The 21185-nt window shown below is 38.0% G+C and overlaps 2 protein-coding genes across 3 annotated transcripts; both read left to right on the top strand.

Moving 5' to 3' along the window:
• The first annotated feature begins 859 nt into the window (after nt 1-859).
• LOC127874858 (organic cation transporter protein-like) lies at nt 860-13592 on the top strand. Its single transcript, XM_052419517.1, has 10 exons — nt 860-1154; nt 2019-2259; nt 2893-2996; nt 4374-4528; nt 5525-5693; nt 6742-6957; nt 7816-8042; nt 12050-12231; nt 12650-12801; nt 13369-13592. The coding sequence occupies exons 1-10, from the start codon at nt 1012-1014 to the stop codon at nt 13451-13453; spliced, it is 1674 nt and encodes a 557-aa protein (XP_052275477.1). The 5' UTR covers nt 860-1011; the 3' UTR covers nt 13454-13592.
• LOC127874861 (mucin-12-like) lies at nt 8492-10757 on the top strand. 2 transcript variants are annotated; one of them, XM_052419523.1, is made up of 2 exons: nt 8492-9304; nt 9431-10757. In XM_052419523.1, exons 1-2 carry the CDS (start codon nt 9067-9069, stop codon nt 10576-10578), a joined length of 1386 nt encoding a protein of 461 aa, XP_052275483.1. In that variant the 5' UTR covers nt 8492-9066; the 3' UTR covers nt 10579-10757. The 2 variants fall into 2 exon arrangements, with proteins under 2 accessions (XP_052275483.1, XP_052275482.1); XM_052419522.1 differs by having other exon boundaries at nt 8494-9187; nt 9314-10757.
• Nucleotides 13593-21185: the final 7593 nt, after the last annotated feature.

Raw genomic sequence — 21185 nt, forward strand, 5'->3', positions numbered from 1 at the left:
TACGGTTCATGACTAACTTTCCATTGCACTAATAATGAAATGCGAACGTCAATTTACATAACATTCGAATCAAGACAGCAGGTATGTGCGCGCCGGGAATACGAATTATAATGTTTTATTGAGTAGTGTTACAACGAGACATGTTACAAGAGTGTAATTGAATTTAAATTGAATCAGTTAAGTTGATGCAAAATTGATATTTAGAAAATAAACACAGGCATGACCGGATGCTGGACTTCTATGTTTCTTTTCGAAGGGGTTACATTCCTTTAATGGAGATCGAAACCAAAGCGTCAATAACGTATTTTCAGCTGAGAAAAACATATTTTTGCGACACTATTCAGTACAATACGCCTCAGAAAATGACGTCAATGTTTTTATTTTTCTTGATGTCATGTAGCATCTGTCAAAGAATGTATGTTGCTTTAAATTCAAGTAAATGGTATTGTAAATATAGATGGCGCCTTGCAAAAAAATCGAGTAGGTATGTAGTAAGAGTTCAACGCCCGCATTTCTATTCAGCAGCGCATATTAGGACCTCTATCTTGCTTTGATTTTGAACAAATGTTTTAAGTTTTACGCATATACGGATATGTACGACATAAGGCGATGTTACGCGAAGGTCATGACAAATTTAAATCCTTAAAATAGTGTCAATCAGCGACGATGCTTTCCAATTCTTTAATTTTACTATCATTTTCTATCTTTTTTAAATTTAAAGCTAGCCTCCCTTAAAAATATGAAACGCTTGTTTTTCAGATATCAATTTTGAGGTGCATTCATTTAACCTACATTCCCCAAGTGATGTGTTATAATTTAGATAACCGTTAAAACTAGGGCAAGATAGCTACTGTGATACCAACAGATTACCGTAGTTGCAAACCTATTTAACACATTAACTGAATACTGTAAACATAAATGCATGTATTATTGGCCATATTGCTAATGATGATTTTGGCGTTTTATGTTTTCTTATTGTAACCAATACATGGACCATACCTCGAAACCATTATGAAGTTTGATGAAGTTTTGATACAAATCGGAGAGTTTGGATGGTATCAAAAGCGGCTGTATTTTGTAATATGTATTCCATGTATAAGTGCCGGAATATTCGCAACTTTGTCGGTGTTTCTTCTAGGTGTTCCGGACTACAGGTAAATAGGAATTTAGTCAAACTTAATATGAGTTGGGGACTGAACATCGTCACAGTAGCATCTGTCTTGGCGAATCATAGGATTGCAAACTTTGAACATCTTTAGTAAACGGATTGTGCTGTTTCCACTCAAGTTCTTATATTTTATCATATATTGACCGCATATATCATAATATTTCTTTATTATATATGAGTTTTTGTTAATATCAAATATTTTTTTTTTATATGTGTTATGAAATAACATCGTCACAATCCAATAAAGAAACAGTAGTTTATTTACGTGAGCATTGACAAAGAAGAAAAGAGACAACAAGGGTGAGGCATATGTTAAAAGGGTGGTGCATTAACATGAAACCAACCCTCCTACAGTTGCGATGTTAATAAATCCCCCTATAAATCCCAAAGTCAGACATAATTGTTCATAGAGTTTTATGAATATGATGCGTCTTTGCAATACAATCATCCAAACGACGCCATGTTGGTAAGTCGGTACCAACTAACCTCACTTAAACACAATAAGCTCACGTATGCGCATGCAACCGCCCCTCTCCCCGTGTTAAGTGATCCAAAGTATGTAGATTTTCTTTCTATCGCTTGTTAAATCTTAAATATACTTAAGTATGTTATACTGAGGGACAATAAAAAACAATACTAGTTGTAGGACTGTTGGTAAATGTAAATACTTGTTGAACAAATGAACAGTAATTTTCTAGAGAATATAGTTTTTATCTTCACATTTGGGAAACATTTGTTGGAACTTTTTTATTATTTGGTCAATCTAGAAATTAATTGTTGGACCGGATAAATTTTCCATTCTCTATTGGGACAAGTGCATGTAAGAAAAAGTACGAAATGTTTTTCTTAGATGTGCAATACCAGGCCTTGAAAACGACACATATGCCATACAGGACAACAACCACCAAATCCTGGTCAATAGAACCATCCCTGTCTCCTCGGACGCTACCAAGCGGTACGACGGATGCTTCGTGTACCCGGAAAGCGCCCCCGCCTATGACAACTACAGCCACCCCTTCAACGTCTCAAAGACGAAATGTAACAAATGGGTTTACGATAAGTCCATCTTTCAGTCGACGCTAGTTTCAGATGTAAGTATGCGTTCCGTTCTTATTTAATTATTAAATGAAGCGTGTCGTGGCGTCTTTCTGTTTCAAGAAAGTATTATAAACATTTCCACTGTCGGTCAAAAGTGTCGTTCTGATTTGGCAAAAGCTGACCCGGATAAATCCACGTTCCTGACGCACACAACACGCATCATAATAGAACGGTTTGATTTATAGCAAGTTTGTTGTGCCTACTTTAATCGGGACCTAATAGATATCGCTAAAAAATGTATGAACATGTGTAAAGGACAAAATTTACTTGTAGTGCTATTTATTTCTGGCTTTGTTTCTCGTTTAAACATTTGTTATTATATTAGAAAGGCAAACATATGCACTTAACATATTAAGGCATTACGAATAAAGATTAGTTTAAACCTATTTATTTTAGCTCAATTCCATATAAAGCCGAATGCTTATTTAAAACGTTCTCGAGTCCGTTTCCCGGGACTAGAATCAGTACTTGGTGTCTCTGTGGGAGATCTAAAGAACGCTCCCACAGTGGGGATCGAATCCGTGACCTCCGGTCGCTAGGCGGACACCATTTTCACAACGTCACGTCGATTCCCCGATTAAGAAACCAAAATTTATCCCAAACCCATATAACAATTTTTATTTCAGCTGAATCTGATATGCGACAAGAACTACATACCTTCGATAGTTAAGATGGTCTACTTTTCTGGCATGCTCGCCGGGGCCCTTGTGTTCGGGTTTCTATCAGATATGTATGACTTTTATCGCTTTAATATGCTAAATATCGTCGACTCACCTAAATTCGCGACTAACCTAGATTCGCAGATTTTGTTTTCGTCACGTAGCCGGTACCAATATTTGTTTCTGCGTATGCGTGATCGTGGCGATATGCAAGTGAATGTTTACTCGATTGGAACGATTGAAGATTTGTGAAAAATAATGCGTTTTAAACAAGTAAAGAGTGTGAATTAGAATTAATTAGCAAAAATACCACATTTTCTTAACATCAATAAAACCCGATCATCGAATTTCATATATATTAAGTAAAAATAAGATATCTCGATTTTTTGTTGTCGTATGCTGTTTTAGTATCATTGCCATATATGGAAATGTTACGCTTCGAAAACATGAGAAATTCCAACACATGATTAATTGTGTGTTACTTAGACCATGACAATTAAGCTAATTTCTATTTATTTTTTGTTTTGTTAAGGCCATCCCTAAGCATTGTCGCAAAAAGTATAGGCTTTAGTCACCGACTTCCTGGATAAATGCTTACAAAGCTGTTAAGGGGAAGAATATGTCCGTTCTTAGAGCCTCAAAATTAAACAGATTGCCTAAAAAAACATTACGTCACAGGGTCTTTCAAAAAATCAAACAGACGTGAGCTGCTCCCATTTTCCATGCAATTTACCCTGTTCATATGTTAATATTTTATTGTTTTTTCGTGTTTGACTTTTTGTTAAATGTTTCATTTGCAGCAGAAACCAATTTAAACTGTTAAAAATAAGTTAGCTTGGCCTAATTACTCAACATTGCAATGAATTTTTGTATGACGTCATATCCGCGAATCAAGGGTAGTAAAACAAAATGGCTGACGCTTTACACTTATGTCAACAATATTGACATTTAAGAGCTTTAAAAACATTGTTTGGAAATCACAATGGAACAAATCAGCGAATAATGAATTTATTTTACAAGGTTAATGTTTGATTTCGGTGTTTTTTATACGTTATTATTTTAATATTGACATTAAATGTTAAGGTCGCGAATTTACGGTAATCGAGGATATATCTGCATCACCTGAATAAACTCTTGATGATGAGCATAATTATTCACATTTGTTCTTCATTTTAAATTTATATTTCCGTGTAAAGGTGGGGTCATTGCGCCGATTCTTTGAAGAAATGCATAGAAAATATAGCCTATGTATACACATGTATAATATGTAATATTTCATTATTTCCTTCATTCTACATTGTATAATGGGTGGATGGTACTTATTTTTAGATCGAATACTTCATGAGTATAATATCTATTGCATGCAACAACTTGTTTGCATATATGTTGATTGGCCCTTTCGATAATTATGTTCTAATAGCTTTTCAAGAGAGTTTCTAACCTTACAGAATAGGCCGAAAGAAGACACTCATGCTCTCGCTGATTCTTGTGAGCGCTGCTGGTATCGGGGTCTCATGGGTGAACTCCGTCATCCTGTACGTTGTGCTGCGTTTTCTTGTTGCCATGGCAACAATCGGTATCTTCACCACTGGCTTCGTCATCGGTTCGTGGAAGTTCGATTAAGTGCGAAATTCATAAGCGAACGGCTTATCCGTTTCGCGCTCAGAAGCGACAAGGCTATATGCAACCAGCCATAAAACCAGAACAGCCTGCGAGTAACTTACAGCCTGATTAGTTGTATTGCTGTTTGCTGCTCAGCAGTACCTTATGGTTGGACTTAAAGCCTTCAAAAGTGGAATCGAATTAGAAAGATATCTAATTTTGTATGATTTTCAACGGGACTTCCGACGCGTCAAAGTGCTTATCTATGTGGTAAATGGTTAAGCAAATATGGGCCGTGTTCTGTGAAAAGGGGGTTAAATGAATATGCGTAATGCCACATTATGTGTCGTCCTAGATTAGCCTGTGCAGTCCGCACAGGCTAATCAGGGACGACACTTTCCGCTTGTATGATATTTTCCGTTTACTGAAAGTCTCTTCTTTGCATAAATCTAGTTTAGGCGAAAAGTGTCGTCTCTGATTAGCCTGTGCGAATTGCACAGGCTAATCTGGGACAACACTTTACGCACATGCATTATTCCCAGTTTTCTCAGAACACGACAGATATGATTTGTCATCGATGCGTTCGAATACACAAATGCTACGCGTGTAGCCGTATGCCAAACAAATACATTTTTGCCAAGACAAGATTATATATACACGAACATGATATTTAATAAAGCATGCAACATAAAATAACGTTTTTACCAACACTTTGAAATTCGCAATTCTGATCAACCATGACTTTGGCTTTGCACACACATACCTTTTGAGGTTTTAATCATATATCTAACCCAAACTATAACTTGTATAGCACAAAGCGCAATATTTGTGAATTGTTGGACAAAGATAACCATTTGTTATACAACAGTGTACATTAACACAGAAAGTAATTAGTAACCTTGTAGATGCGTTCAGATATGTTCCAACGATTTATTGAACAAGTAGACAACATAGAATGTCTGGAGTGTTATACTCATTTAATCAATCTTTCCTTCAGGCATGGAGTTTGTTGGACCGTCTAAACGGATGTGGGCGGGCATAGTGGTTGAATATTTCTTCGCATTGGGTCTGATCATCTTAGCGGGCGTGGGTTATTTGTTGCGAGACTGGAGACATATCAACATGGCGGTCACATTTCCGTGCCTCATCTTCCTATCGTACTTTTGGTTTGTAATATACTTTCTGTATTTGTGTGTTTGTCTCTTTTAAACATCATTTTGTTATACAATAATTGCTTTGTTTGTATAGTGTATCCTGTGAATCTTTTCACTTGTAGCACCCAACGGATTTAACCCATTTATGCCTAGTGGACTCTCCCATCCTTCTAAATTGGATCAATTTATTTCCCAAATTAGGGATGTCTAGTACATGTATATGTATTTATATATTTAGAATATTTCTTACAGAAATTCCTTCAAGCAAACAGCGCAGAACCCTGATGAGACGCCGCATCATACGGCGTCTCATCTGGGTCTACGCTGTTTGCCAAGGCCTTCTTTTTAGACGCTAGGCATATATGGGTTAACAAGTAAAGTAAATGTATGAGTATTGAAATAACGTGTTTTTTCCTGTATGACGTTGTCTGTTTCGTATGGGTATTTGGTGTTGTAAAATGTGTAAATGTGCCAAGTGAATAGCTCATGTCCAAGTATAAGCTTAGGAACTCCAAACAAACGGTTTTATCTCCAATGCATCGTCCGTTCGTCAAATTCAGAATGACATCGGGAGACGCAGATGGACATTAGGCATTGGTTCACACACATATTGCCCGTCCCAAAACGGTGACAACTGTATTTGTTTCATGTTTTGTGTGGTATGTTTTTTATGTATAGTACCTTCGTTTCACCTGTTTTGCATTTTGTTCCTTGCCATAAATAATGGACATGCTGTAGTAAGTGTTCTTCCCAGCTGTTGGGGCCTGGGTTTCTCTTTTTTAACCCATTTATGCCTAGCGTCTAGAAAAAAGGCCTTGACAAACAGCCTAGACCCAGATGAGACGCCGCATAATGCGGCGTCTCATCAGGGTCTGCGCTGTTTGCTTACAGGAGTTTCTGTAAGAAATATTCTAAATATAGAAATTAATATACTAGACATCCCTAATTTTGGAAATAAATTGATCCAATTTAGAAGGATGGGAGAGTCCACTAGGCATAAATGGGTTTATTTTACCGACATGCCCGAAAAATAATGAGAGGCTTTTATGATATCCAAAAGGTTTATCCCAGAGTCTCCCAGATGGCTCATGTCGAAAGGCAGATTCGAAGAAGCGGAAGCTATTCTTCGAAACGCTGCCAGGGTTAACAAGGTCAAGCTGCCGGATAAGCTCTTTGACGAGCACACGTACGATTACAGCGTACCGCAAGCGCGAGTGTGGCATTTGTTTCGGACAAAGGTCATGACGATGCGAACACTCGTAATTTTCGCAAACTGGTGAGTATACAGTGAATAAAGGACATTATCGATCGGTTAATGAGATCGATTGTCTCATCCTGAAAGGTTGCATAGAAGAAAAGAGAATGCTATTCAGACTCTACCTACAACACATACAAGGTGATCAATAAACATGAAAACGTCACCGAAGAAGAAATGTGTTTACACAAAAGAAAAAGAAAGGCATATATATTAAAATAACTTACAACATAACAATATTATAATACCTGCGTCATGCGAAAATGGGTCTTATACCATATGCGGCCATCGTGGCTCCAGGCCGGTCTGTGCATTCGCATAGACTGTTCAGAAGCAACGATGTCCACTTATGAGACAGCGAAACCTTGGGGGAGTTTATAGCGAAAGGGATAGATTTTAACGAGACTTCGCGATTGAACAGGCTGGTATAGAGCTACGCTTTCAAATATAGATTAAGACCCATTTTGCATGACACGGCTAATATGTTGAGGTGTTTCATAAGCTTACTTGGTCGATGACATTACTGATGTGTATTTGGTTGATTTGTAGAATGACCTTCAATTACCATACCACTACACAATCAACGTTTATTTGAGCAGCGTTCTGAGAAAACTGGGTTTAATGCATGTGCGTACAGTGTCGTCCCAGATTAGCCTGTGCAGTCCGCAAAAGCTAATCGGAGACGACGCTTTCCGCTGTTATGGTATTTTAAGTTTCAAGGAAGTCCTTCCTTACCGAAAATCAATTTTAGGCGGAAAGTGTCGTCCCTGATTAGCCTGTGCGGACTGCACAGGCTAGTCTGGGGTGACACTATACGCACATGCATTATACCAGTTTTCTCAGAACACGGCTCATTTCATTCATCGATCGATGCTGCAGGTTTGTGGTCACCATGGCCTATTACGGCCTCTCTCTGAACACGGGCAACCTTGGCGGCAACTTCTTCCTCAACTTCACCCTCTCGGGTTTGGTCGAGATCCCGGCCTACACATTGTGCATTCTCCTGCTGGACAAGATAGGCAGAAAGTGGCTGCACTTCTGCTGCATGGTGTTTGGCGGCATTGCTTGCATATCAACCGTGTTTACTTCTCTCTACGCTGGGGAAGGTAAGATTGAACTAAGCTTGCAATGAACAGTGAAATCAAAGATACTTTGACCAATTAAACTGATTTCCATACACCCGTTTAATTCATTTTCATAATATGTGTTTAACAGATCTGTAAATCGATTCAATATGGTAAATAAGGTCAATCAATTTACTATCATATATAAAAATCAATTAAATGCTGATGGAAGCCATCCAAATTTCTGTAATTCAGATTAACAATTAATGACGATCAAATTAATCGTTGCGAGTAAACTTGAATCCAAGGTTGCTTTTGCAATGACATATTTTGTTTACCGGTATATCTTTCTTGTTTCATTAATTTTGAAATAAAGTTCTCGATTTTTATTTAGTTTTTTTTTAGTAAAAACTGTTAAGCTTAAGTAATTTAAAAACGTTGTATTGACTATTAATATTATTGTTTACATTGAAGGATAACGTGTTGTTTGCTTAACGGGCCATTTAAGTTTTCAGTTAGGCAGATACACCTGGATTTACAAATATTGCAGTTGCCATGATAGAAGAACCTGGCCTATCATTTCTTTTCAGTGATTCACGTCTCTTTCGGTTATTTCATAATCGCAATTGACGATTGCAATGGCCATTGTCGCGGTTTTGGCGCGTTAACGTAACGCCGCCGTGACGCCGCGCCACTTTATGTAACGTTGTTTTAACGTCATATCCTATTATGTAATTGTCAGTTGAATTAAAAGGAACGAACCTGAACACAACGTCTTATTACTTACAAAGTCTTTACATTTTGGTACCGTGCCGATTACACTAGAAGAACGATGAATTTACATGAATTACGATCAAATAGGGGAGGTACTAAGCGCACAATCGCTATTTTGCTTGAAAAAAATCGACGAAAAGAAAGAGAATGGAACGCGGATAGAAATCAACTCACTTCTGAAAACTTTGGAAACAAAAGTGGAAATGCTCTTGAGACACTTAACGACAAAATCTTATCAAACACGTAAACTGAAGGAATCGAATATGAAATTGTGGAAACAGAAATTTACGTGATGGATTTACGCATGAAATTAGACACACTTATTGCCGAGCGTGATCAACGGGATACGAGCAAAGTGAGTCAGCAGCCGACATTTCATCCCATGGATACGCAGCGTGGTCGAGGGGATACGGGTTTAGGAATTCAACAGACGACATTTCATCCGTTAGATGCAAAACGTGATCAACGGGATAAGAGCATAGGGAGTCAGCAGCCGACATTTCATCCCATGGATACGCAGCGTGGTCGAGGTGATACAGGTTTAGGAGGTCAACAGACGACATTTCATCCCTTAGATGCAAAGCGTGATCAACGGGATACGAGCATAGGGAGTCAGCAGCCGACATTTCGTCCCATGGATACGCAGCGTGGTCGAGGGGATACGGATTTAGGAGGTCAACAGACGACATTTTATCCCTTAGATGCGCAGCGTGATCAAGCGGATACGTGGTTGTACATTCAACAGACGACATTTCATCCCGACGTTACACCAACTACACTGGAGAACAGAAATACACATGCGTTACTTAATCCAGTCGATACCATTCATCTGACAGAGTTTGTGGAGTGTGACGGGGCCAGCTGTGATCAGATTCATAGCTCGGTGGTCACGTGTAAGACGACAACGCCGGGTACATCTGCTACAACGCAGACTACAACTCTGCGTTCACCTGCTACCACGCAGAAGACAACGCTGGGTACACCTGCTAACACGCAGACGACAATGTTGGGTACACCTGCTACCACGCAGACGACAACGATGGGTACACCTGCTATCAAGCAGACGACAACGATGGGTAAACTTTTAAACAATTCAACTCCAAACACGCAGACCACAGAGCTGCTTGCACCTCCAACCAAGCACATCGTGATACCCACGCATCTTAACACGCATCCCGCATCTACACAAGGCATTTCAACACTAACTCACAGTACGCAGCCTGGTGTTGATACGACGGTAATGCCTTCGTCGTCATCCACGACAAGGAGGATCACGACACCTCTCGCCCCGGGACACTTCTCCCTGCTTCAAGTAGCAACCCAGTGCGCAGTGGGCATGGAACCGACATATCCTAGCAGCGCCGGCGGCTACCACGAGCGGCCGCGGACCTACGGCGATCCGGTGGGAAACGCATCACGCGACCAGACAAGCGTCTCCTCTGCAGAGTTGAAGAGCGAGCAGACAGACGGCGGATTGGAAACTGAGAATATCTCAGTTTCGTGGTCGCCGTCACCGCAGAGTTTTCAGGGGGCAAGCTCCCAGCCACGTGACACGAGCATGTCCAATTTCAGCTCGTCGTCCGACTTCAAGCACTCGTCCGGCTCCGAGAGCGAAGATCATAAGCCGAACGGGTTGTCCGAGAAGTCACGTGGAGATAGTCCGACTGTCAGCTCTACGGTGACCGCTTCTCACCAAGATTCCCGCGCGTCACCGCCTGCGCAGCGTAAGTTGTACCACCACCCGAGTGTCGGAGCCGCGCCCGTCGGCTTCGACTTCCGGTACACCACGCGGATGTCAACATGAACATGTACCCGCATGCACAGAGAGTACCGGTGGAGCAGACGTACGAGGCGGCCGCCAAGTTGCTTTTCATGTGCGTGCAATGGACACACAACCAGGCCAATCGTAAAACTCAATCCGTTAGAAGTGCTATGTGGAAGCGAAACCGAGAGAAAAAAGTGATGAACATTGTGATTAAACATGTGGGGAACAGCGCTATAAACAGTTTATAAACAATGTGCTTAACATGTGATTGATACAAATGTGATACAAAGTGAACTTTCAAAGACAGTGCAATCTATTCTGAGGTTTAGGTGATTAATCGATACTTTGACAGTATCCTCCAATTACCGTAAGTCGACAGGTTAAGGAAACAAGTAAAAGAATTTCTGAATTTACGCAACAAAATAAAGCAATATACTATTTACCTTCAGAGATTTATTTAATTCCCGTTAAATCAATGTCAAAAATGATTATTTACAGCATGTTAAACTACGCAAGCCGATAGTTCCATACACACTACAAGAACATAAACTCCGCGCGTTGTTTACTTTTAGTCGATACGTCACATCCGGGAAAGGGACAGCACTCTAGTGGTAATAGATTCGGCCAACTAAACTTAAAACGTCGCTTCTCTGAACAATTTTAACACGAACTAAAACAGTAAATTTATATTTAATAAGTTTTCAATATTTTATAAATACAATTGAACAAGTTTCTTTCACTTTTCGTAAGAACAATTGTCACTCTTCTTTAGCACAGCATGGGCATATAAATGTTGAACCTCTTCTGATAACTTTAATGTTCATTTTGTTTTATTTGTTTTTGTTTATAAGCGTAGTTATGTCACTTCATCAAAATACTCGGAGCGCTTGCGTGTGACGTCATCCAAATGGCCGCGTTCTTAATGTAAACAAAATGGTCGAAATTAGGTCATGGTCGACTTACGGTAATCGTACGATAATTGAGATAATTATTTTGACTAATAATTTGTTCTTCATGTATTTTTGTTGGATTAACATTCTGATCAGACCCATTGATATATGTAGCTTAATCATTTTGAGGCCCCCGGAATGTCGCGGTTTTGGCGCGTTAACGTAACGCCGCCGTAACGCCGCGCCAATTTATGTAACGTTGTTTTATAAGTAACGTCATATCCTTTTATTATGTTATTGTCAGTTGAATTGAAGGAACGAACCTGAACACAACGTCTTATTTCTTACAAAGTCTTTACAGCCATGTTTGTTAATCATGGCGCCTCGGTTGCCTTTGCAGTGGTCTAGGATTTCCTTAATCACTTTAGAATAGGTATACACTAACCACTGTGAGAAATTAGGAGCCTCGGCTACCTTCAAAATGATATCCACTTTGTCTTGAATTCTAAAAATAAGATTTATTATATTATGATCGACGAATGGACTGGCCGTGATTTGGAGTATGAGGGCACATGGTTCTTTGAGGTGCTATGAAGAAGATTCTTCTTGCATTACTTCAGATTTACGATGGCTGACGATTACACTTGCCATGGTGGGGAAACTAGGGGCCTCCGGCGCTTTTGCAGTGATTTACGTATTCTCCGCGGAGCTCTACCCGACTGTTTTACGGAACTCCGGCATGGGAGCGAGCTCGTGCTGTGCCAGGGTGGGTGGCATGATCGCTCCCTACATTGCTGACCTGGTGAGATATGTAGATATGTAGTTGCCAAGACCTCCAAACAAAATACACATGCAGTTTGCTTCAAGAACCAGGTCGAATAAACGTGAACATTTATAGTTGGCTTTTTAGAAACAAGCAAAACATACGTAGCAAGAAACAAGACCACCAAACGTAGAGATGTGTAGTTTTCTTTTAAAAAAAACAAGACCATGAAGTGTGGAAATATGCAATTTGCTTTCTTGAAACCAAACTACCAACAGTGGAGATGTGTACTTTGCTCTCAAGAACATTGGCTTTATAGAAACAAGAAAGAAAGACCATCACGTGTGGAGAATGGTTCCGATATCTGCTTAAATGTGTACATACATCTAAATACAGTTGTTGTATATGCACAGTTATTTGAATAGAAAACACGTCTGATAAATTAAATTTGTCTCAGAACAAGGTCGTCTCCGGTGACTTCGGGATGGCACTTCCGTTGGTGGTTTTCGGAGCTGCGAGTGTCGCCGCTGGTGTTTTGGCGCTGACCTTACCGGAAACGCTAAACAAGGAACTTCCGGAAACAATAGAGGACGCGGAAACATTTGGAAGGCGAGCAAAATTCATTGGTTAATAATAGAACTTATATTTTTTCTGAACGCATCAGAGGTTTTATTTGTGGACAAAATATGATGTTGAATTATTTACGGTAAAAGCTTTTAAGCAAGACCAATTATTTCCTGAACGCTTTTTATACATTTAAAAAGATATGGAGTCGGAATTTAACATGTTCAAAAGCAAAATTATCGTGTCATAAAGACATTTATGGAAATCTGTATTTCCTTTTTATTATTAATATCAATACAAACATTTTAGGGTATTTTGTGTGTAAGTTATTCCAATATTCGTTAAAACGATATTTAGGGTGTTTCTACTAGTGGTAATTCTTGAATTGACCGTTCAAATGCAAGATGTCTAGTTTTATTAATTTGTGTGTGTGTTGTTCGTGTGCTGTTGTCCCTGTATTAATTGTTGGGCTTTTGGTCACTAGTAATTAATAAAAGAATCGGAAGTGATGGTTAGATTTATCCGCTGCTTATCCAACTTGATTTGCGCTTTGATTGTGAAGATTCTTTATATTGCATTATCATTGATACTGGTTAAATCATATGTTTTTAGAACCAGACATTCCAAAGAGGTGTTCGTAAATGGCAGCTTCAGTAAAGAAGGAGAAGATATCGAAAACACTTCGAAGACATTGTAACAGACATTGAAGGAAATAGACGTACACATTTATTGCCATAGAAAGTAACATGATATAATATTAATAACATAGAAAACTGGTACTTTTTATAATTATTTTAACTACTGTATTTTTTATGCATTAAATATTGGGAATTTTATACACTGATTTTGGTTGCAAATATTGTAAAAGTGGATATGCTGTATCCCACATATTGACATCTAAACAGACCTAAACAAGCGCAGAGGCATACGGAGTGAATAAAGTTCAAATAACCAAATGTGAAATATAGCACTTTTTTAAGATTACTGGTGAATTACTAGGCGACACTGTTGTAAGTAACAACAAAATTAAGTACATTATATATAATAAAAAATAACTGTACCTATACAATCATACGTTATTACGGAGCGTTACATATTCAGTAGAATGTCCTTTCACTTGCCAACAATATAAAATGGTTTATCCTCTTAGCTACATTTGTAGTTCGTTCTAGAGCTTTAAAACTGCGTGCATCATTTGTCCAAAGTGTATACCAGGCCCCCACAGTGGTAAGTAAGCATGAGATATGGTTTGAATTAAATTTACGTATATTCAATGGACATGTAATGTGCATTTGAATGTAGCATATGCGAGCTATATGTATACGTACTTAACATATTTTTTTTTTAAACACATGTCTAGGTTTAGAGATATACAATCAAATAGCATCGCCATTAACGCATCTATTTTGCCATAATAAACTTTTTTTTTGCGTTCGTATACATGTCAAGTTATCACATTAGAACCTCTCTCAACACCACACATCATATTTACAAAAAAGTAAATACACGGTCAGTTGATACACGGTTGTTGATCTTTGCTCCCGAAAATGTTTTATAAATTGTATTGAGTGCGATCTTTAGCAAACTTTGCAACAACACAATTTTTATGGCTTCTAATTGCTATGACGTCGTTTCGAAGTTCAGTTTAGGATTGTCTAATCGTTATCATATATAATTAATCCCAATCATAGGAAATGTATACTGAACTACAGATGTTATAGTCCGGCACAAAATGGCATATACCCGACATTGTGGTGTATAGTAAATGCTAAAGTGTTTTTTTGTGTGTTAGGGAACATGTTACTGATGAAGAAACCAAATGATGCCGGACTGGTATCTTTGGGATTTTTAAGAAATCCAAGATAGCTTTCAAGATGGCTGCCGTTGTTAGCATTTAAACGTATATGGTGATATAATAATGACTTTATCCATTATTTTGTATCTTTTCAGCCTAAAATAGAATGATGTAATGAATGTTAATGTTTGTAAAGGGAATCAATCGAAATCAAATTCCAGATAATACACAAGATGGCTGCCAATATGGTCGCTTATGCAAATAATTGCAGTTAAAAGTCCATTTCCACCACATTGAATCGAAATTTCATGCTATAAAAACTGAAATAATTCTTCTAAATGTATTTCTGAATGGTATTTTGTAAAAACAATGCAATATTATCAACGGGAAGCCTTTAAATGTGTTATTTTACCTAAACAAGAAGAGATTACTGACAAGGAGACTAAGAAACCATAATAAGCATACAAAAGTACTGCATAAAACACTAAGTGCGAACATCACGTATACACATTCGTTAAGCATAAATGATTTACAGCCGTTTAATTTACATGGAGCATGGACTACGCAAATGAATTAATTATAATTCTTATGTATGTTTAAAGTATATTAAATAACAGTTTACAAACGTAACTTCCATTTGAGTGAAACATTTTATAAAGATTAGTTGTGGGGTCAGTGTGAATGCTTATGGCAAATGGATTGGAAGAGCTGCATGAGTAAACATTTGCTGGAATCCCCAATTTCCTAAATGTGAGAAATTTCCACAGAATGTACGGACATTACAAATAGTGACAGAGGAATTGTTGCGCAGGGTATTCACTAAGAATAATTATCAGACATTTAACGATCTAGAAATTTTTCTTAACAGCATAGCATGTGCCAGTCGTACGTCTTATTTGTGGGATGATTGTTTGATGAAGGCATGATTTCTTATAATGATGTATGTTCGAGCAAAAACAGAAGGTGAATGGCCGCTCTAAATACGGCCTATATTATCTAAGGTAAATGGAAAAAAATGCCTGAAAGCGCACAATACAAGTTTTAAAAGGGTGAGAATTCATGAGACAATTTCTTGGGGTATGGGGTATGCAATGCAATATGAAACTACGTGTTAAAAGAAACAACTTTTATTAAATAAAGCCATGACAAGTAGGAAATTGTAGGTTCATCATCACTTCAACCTAAAAATCTCAAGGTTTTGAGTTTGAGCCTGAATATTTTTGCAACAGGATGGAAGAAGATAAGAGAGAAATGAGCAGTGCCAATGTAGTGGGCACTGATGAACAATACAAAAGAGAAAAACGGGCGAGGATTAATGCAGATGCTTAGGATAAAGCAAGCATTTGGGGAATGTTGAAATAATGTTTTGATCCGTTGGATCCAAGCAAGCATCCATCCAGTCTAGTGAACATTGTGACAGGAACAATTGCACCAATGTCTGCTTATGTACACCAAGCGAAAGGTATTTTTATAACCCAAATGATGGAATAAGAAAACTCATGGCCGCACATTTTGTATGGGTCAATATCTAAAACAGTTGAAACCCAGGTTGTTTCCTAAAAGCACACATTAGTGGTGCAGACACCAAAGTGTATGATATCAATTTGAATTATTCAAGCGTGACTTACGAGCTAATTCTAGGGAAACGAGGAACTCAGAATAAGAAAAACCATATAGGTGCTGAAGAATAAATTAAAATTAGAAGTGTGTAAGCGCCACATTGAAATCCAGATTACATGTTCATTAATATATGGATCTGCTGTCCTGTGTGTCATTCACTTGCCTTAGATGGAATACATGACTATATTGACAACTTTATGTCTTATATAAGACAAAATATGAATACATGCGATGTCTACGCAATGTTTGGCGATGCATCGAGTGCAGCACCAAGAGTTTGGTGAGGTCAGGTAGACAATCCAATGTCTCAAGGGTGTCATTGTAACGAGTGATATGTCTGTACCACCACAGAATATTACACAAGGTGTCACTGAGAACAATCAACAGCTGATTGGATGCAATACGGTGGCAGGATAGTTTGGTATCGGTAAGGGAACAATTATTCAGATGCTAAACGCAGGCAACTCCATCAGACTGTTGGGCGATATGACAGCTTGTACGAACGAAAATGTGAAGGAAGATTTGTATCAGAATGCTATGGAAATACTGATACAGAGGAAACGTGTATTACAAGACAGACCCCTTGGGCAACCAGGGTAGGTAAGTCGGGTTAGGCTACGCCATCGCTAGCTAGCTTGCCGCCAACCACGGAAGCATTCTATGCAAATCTGAAAAGTGTTCATATTCGGGCGTTTATAAGGAAACACTCATTAGATGCAGCCCCGCAACCCACTCACACCCACCCCGATCTCAATCCATGTGCTTAATACGCTTTTACCGATTACAGTGGCATCAAATGTTACTTAAGCTTCACTCAATGTGCTAAAAACAATAACTTGAGGATTTGTAAGCGATAGCCAATGTTCATCACTTGTGTGCTCATGTAAAAAGCGCGACTACCATGTACTTTGCCCTTGTCAAAAGTTTCAGGTTGACATAATACAATTTAACAATGATCATGCAAAACACGCCCATGAGATAACTTACTTTGTCCATGAGGAAGGAGAAATATGGTATATTTCGTTGTGTAATTGTTGATACGAAAGACAAACATGGGAACTGAACTAATATTTACATTAAAACATCACTCTATGCTAAACAACAACTCCCAACTACGTTATACCATGATGTTTTAACACATCTTATCATAACCTCGGTGAACAAATGTGGAATTATACGTTAAATGGTGTTTCAATTGATATATAATGTGCTTTATGACATTTATAACCCCGATGTATTTTTATAACACAAATACGTTTGACGAAGTTGCTGTTACTGTACACATAGAGATAATTTTTTTCCAAAAGGTCAGGATTAGGTCGATATGTTCTTGTTATACTATACTCTGCATATATATTATTGGAATTCATTTAATCGAACACTTATTAAACACTTAATTGCCACTAAATTGTCTCATTTTTATTTTGTGTTTATATGACACAAGTTTGCATTTCTTTATTTATATTTAACTTGTTTTACTATATCAAAATGACAATATAATACAAAAAACAACTCAGACCGAAAATGGCCTCCATTTTGGACGCCATCTTGAATGTCTCGTAGCCACCAAAGATACCAGCCCGGCATCATTTGGATTCTTAATCAGTAGTATGTCCCGTAACAAAAACACTTTAACATTTACTATACACCCCAATGTCGGGTTTAGTGAAAATGGCCACTTTTCTACCAGACTATTAGTACATTTATGGACCGTGCTCTGTGAAAGGGGTAATTAATGCATGTGCGAAAAGTGTCGTCCCAGATAAGCCTGTGCTAAAAATCAAATCAATTAAGTCCACACAGGCTAATCAGGGACGACACTTTCCGCCTAAACTTAATTTTTGCTAAGAAAAAACTATTTCAAAAGGAAAAATATCAAAGCGGAAAGTATCGTCCCTGATTAGGCTGCACGGACTGCACAGGCTAATCAGGGACGACACTTTCCGCTTTGATGATAACTTTTCTTTTTAATACCCCCAATACACCGACTCCGTTCGAAGTACGTTCTAAAAATTTGACTAAACGTGCTCGAACTGTGTGAGAACGGAGTGATCGTAGTAGCGACGTGTTACGAACTGTCTTCGAACTTTGTGGACGGCCTGGAACGGCGTTGAACGGGAGAGGTGTTTCAGAACTTTGAGCCTACTCAAATTTTTCTTCCGATCATCCCGTTCTACAATTAAACGTAGTAACAACGTACTGGAAACGGAATGGACGTACTAAGAACGGATAGGTCGTACTGAGGTCGGGTTAGGAACGTGCCAGAACGTAGTGCGATCGGACCGAAATTACCTGTTCGATGCCACACCGATCGAGTCCGTTTCTAGTCCGTCCAATCCGTTCACAGAAAAACCGACCCCGTCCGCACTACGTCTCAAGTACGATCTTGTTTCGTGTAAACGAATAGAAACTAAAAGGTAAGTTCTTACAACGTTTGCAACACGTTCTATAAGTTCTCAGTAAGTTCTTAGTATGTTGTACTCGTTTTAAAGAGTTCGCAGAAGGTTCCAAGTACGTTGTCCTCGTTCAATGCAGTTGTTACAACGTTCAAACCGTAAATACAATACGTTCAGACAATGTGCATATAAATAGAGGTCGTTGTCTCAAAATTCATCGTTTGTGATATTAAGTAGAAACATGGAAAATCGTTGCGCTGTTAATTTTTTAAATGTTGGCTTCGTGCAATTTATGTTGAAGCAGAGCAGCAATATAATGTTTTGTTGGGCCGAAAAAGAAGGCAGAGACGACACATAACTTGATGGGTGAGAAATTGGTTAAAACCAGAGAGAAGAATAGCCGTAGGTCATTATCATCAGCTGATGGAAGAGCTCCGATTGGACGACCAAGAGTCCTTTTACAACTTCCTGAGCTTGAAACATAAATGAGAACTTACAGAAACGTAGTCGGTTTTATAATCGCCGTACAGAACGTGGGCCTAAATATGCCTTCAGCGCTTTGATTATTATAATGCAACGCATCTAGAAACAGAAAAAGGTCAATATATCATCTAAGATAGAGCTGAGTCTTGTTATAGTTGTTTTAGCTGTGATAAACTTAACCATCAAAATTCAACGTCAACCTGTCTGTGAATGAGGAATCATACTTGACAAAAATCTAGTTTATATTTAATTTATTAACAAAGACGGTATTCACAAAATGTTGTTATGTACGTAGATAATAGTATAACGCAGTCGTAAATCACACGGGATGCATTTAATTGCTTTAGAATTACAAGATATACATATTTGGCATATACGTAAATTATATGACTATGTACGTTTTAAAGAATCACGATATAAAAGAAATATTTCAGGAATGCACGTTGGTATGAAATTCACAGGCTTGAATTCAAAGTACACACATTTTCTCAAAGACGGCCATAGCTGGCGTATCAGTCATTTTCCAAATACGTCAACAACAAAAAATCCGTCAATTGTGATGCAAAACAATATGTAAAAACTACGGTGTACTGTTGTACTGTTTAACATTGTACATTTTCTCTTGTGTGGGGTTACTGTTCGGTGTATTCGATAATAAAGTGTGAATATACTGTTTTTCTTACAAATACATTATGGTAATAAGTTCAAAATAAAATTGATCATGTTGCGGTATGACCGCCGTTTGGTTCACGTATGTTTATGATTGCCACGAGCACAAGCAGATAATCCTAGCAGACGACACCAGTCGCGAGATGGAGGCGCAAACGCAGACGATCTCTTTGAGTACTTCAACCAAGTTTCACGCATGTAAGCAAATGCCCTCCGAAGGTGATAAGGAAACGCCGTTGAATTGTTGAAATCTCGTTTTGTCACGTTTAACAAAGATGATAAAATTCACGTGTCAAGAGTGTATGGCCAAGGTGTCCCGATTTTCCCCTGCAAGTCTATTTTTCGTAAATTTTTCAGCAACTGATATGCGAGGGCTTGACTGCGTTCTTCAGTCACTGCTGTATTTTTAGCATCGAACGGTTTGGCGTCTAAAACAGAACAATATAACGTCTGTCATAAACATACTTTTATAAATATTCGAATGAAAGTATTATCGGCTAAACCCACTTAAATGACATTGAGGAACCATTATTGTCGCTAAAGCCTTCATAAGTTGGCTGACTTTTCATACTTTTGTTACATATGGTTTAATTTTCTTACATCATTCTTTCATGTAAAGATTGTATAACATCGAGTTATCCATCATAGCAAAGTCATTTATTACGTCATAATCAGAATATATAATACGTTTATCCGAAGAAATTGCAAACGTGCCTATAATTATTTGTTTGTCCTAAGCATTTTACTTCGTCTGAAATTATATAGTATCTGCAACTGTTTTCTGTCAAGAAATGTTAAACCAGAAGCAAACTTATTCGAAAAATGCATGTGTATTTTAAATTACCGTAACACGTTGATGTTACTTCTGCACACGCAGGTGTTAGTTAAGGTTTTTTCTGGTTGACTATCGTTTGTCTCAAATGATACCAAATACAATATCGTCATAATAAACAATTAATTAGTTATCTATAACTCTGGGAATTCGGCTGAAGACGTCTGTGTTATGCAGTAACCACTGTATCACTCAACAGAAATATAACAACAATAAAGTCTACTCATTATCGGACTATCTCTTCTGAAAGGTCGTTTGAAAAAATTGTGTTTATCAAAACCATAATCACAATCTGGCATGTATCATGACAATTAAAATATCCATTTCCTGTGTCCCGAATATTTTTTTTTTTATAATATAACCAGTAATCAATACGATGTCTTACCTGTGAAATGTATTGGCTGACCATATCCAGAAAGAATCAAACAGTTCACAATAATGTTTAATACAAAAACTTCTTTAATTCTAAACACGCTCATGGTTATTTCCGAGAATGGTAAACAATTTTTGAATTGCAATGCAATAGGTTTTTTATCATTTATGAATGGAGTCCGTAATAAAACACTTAAAAGATCATTTCTTTTCCGTATCGGCTTATCATGAATATGCTTGTAAAATGCTATTCATTCATTAT

The sequence above is a fragment of the Dreissena polymorpha genome, chromosome 3, assembly GCF_020536995.1.
Source record: "Dreissena polymorpha isolate Duluth1 chromosome 3, UMN_Dpol_1.0, whole genome shotgun sequence".
NCBI classification, from domain to species: domain Eukaryota; kingdom Metazoa; phylum Mollusca; class Bivalvia; order Myida; family Dreissenidae; genus Dreissena; species Dreissena polymorpha.

What these genes read in the sequence shown, in the direction of transcription:
- LOC127874861 (XM_052419523.1), top strand. Translation starts at nt 9,067, where the DNA reads ATGGATTTACGCATGAAATTAGACACACTTATTGCCGAGCGTGATCAA. An exon ending in GGATACGCAGCGTGGTCGAG is followed by an intron (nt 9,305 to 9,430) that starts GTGATACAGGTT and finishes AGCGTGGTCGAG; the next exon opens with GGGATACGGATTTAGGAGGT.
- LOC127874858 (XM_052419517.1), top strand. Translation starts at nt 1,012, where the DNA reads ATGAAGTTTGATGAAGTTTTGATACAAATCGGAGAGTTTGGATGGTAT. An exon ending in TTCTCTCTACGCTGGGGAAG is followed by an intron (nt 8,043 to 12,049) that starts GTAAGATTGAAC and finishes GCATTACTTCAG; the next exon opens with ATTTACGATGGCTGACGATT. An exon ending in CTCCCTACATTGCTGACCTG is followed by an intron (nt 12,232 to 12,649) that starts GTGAGATATGTA and finishes AATTTGTCTCAG; the next exon opens with AACAAGGTCGTCTCCGGTGA.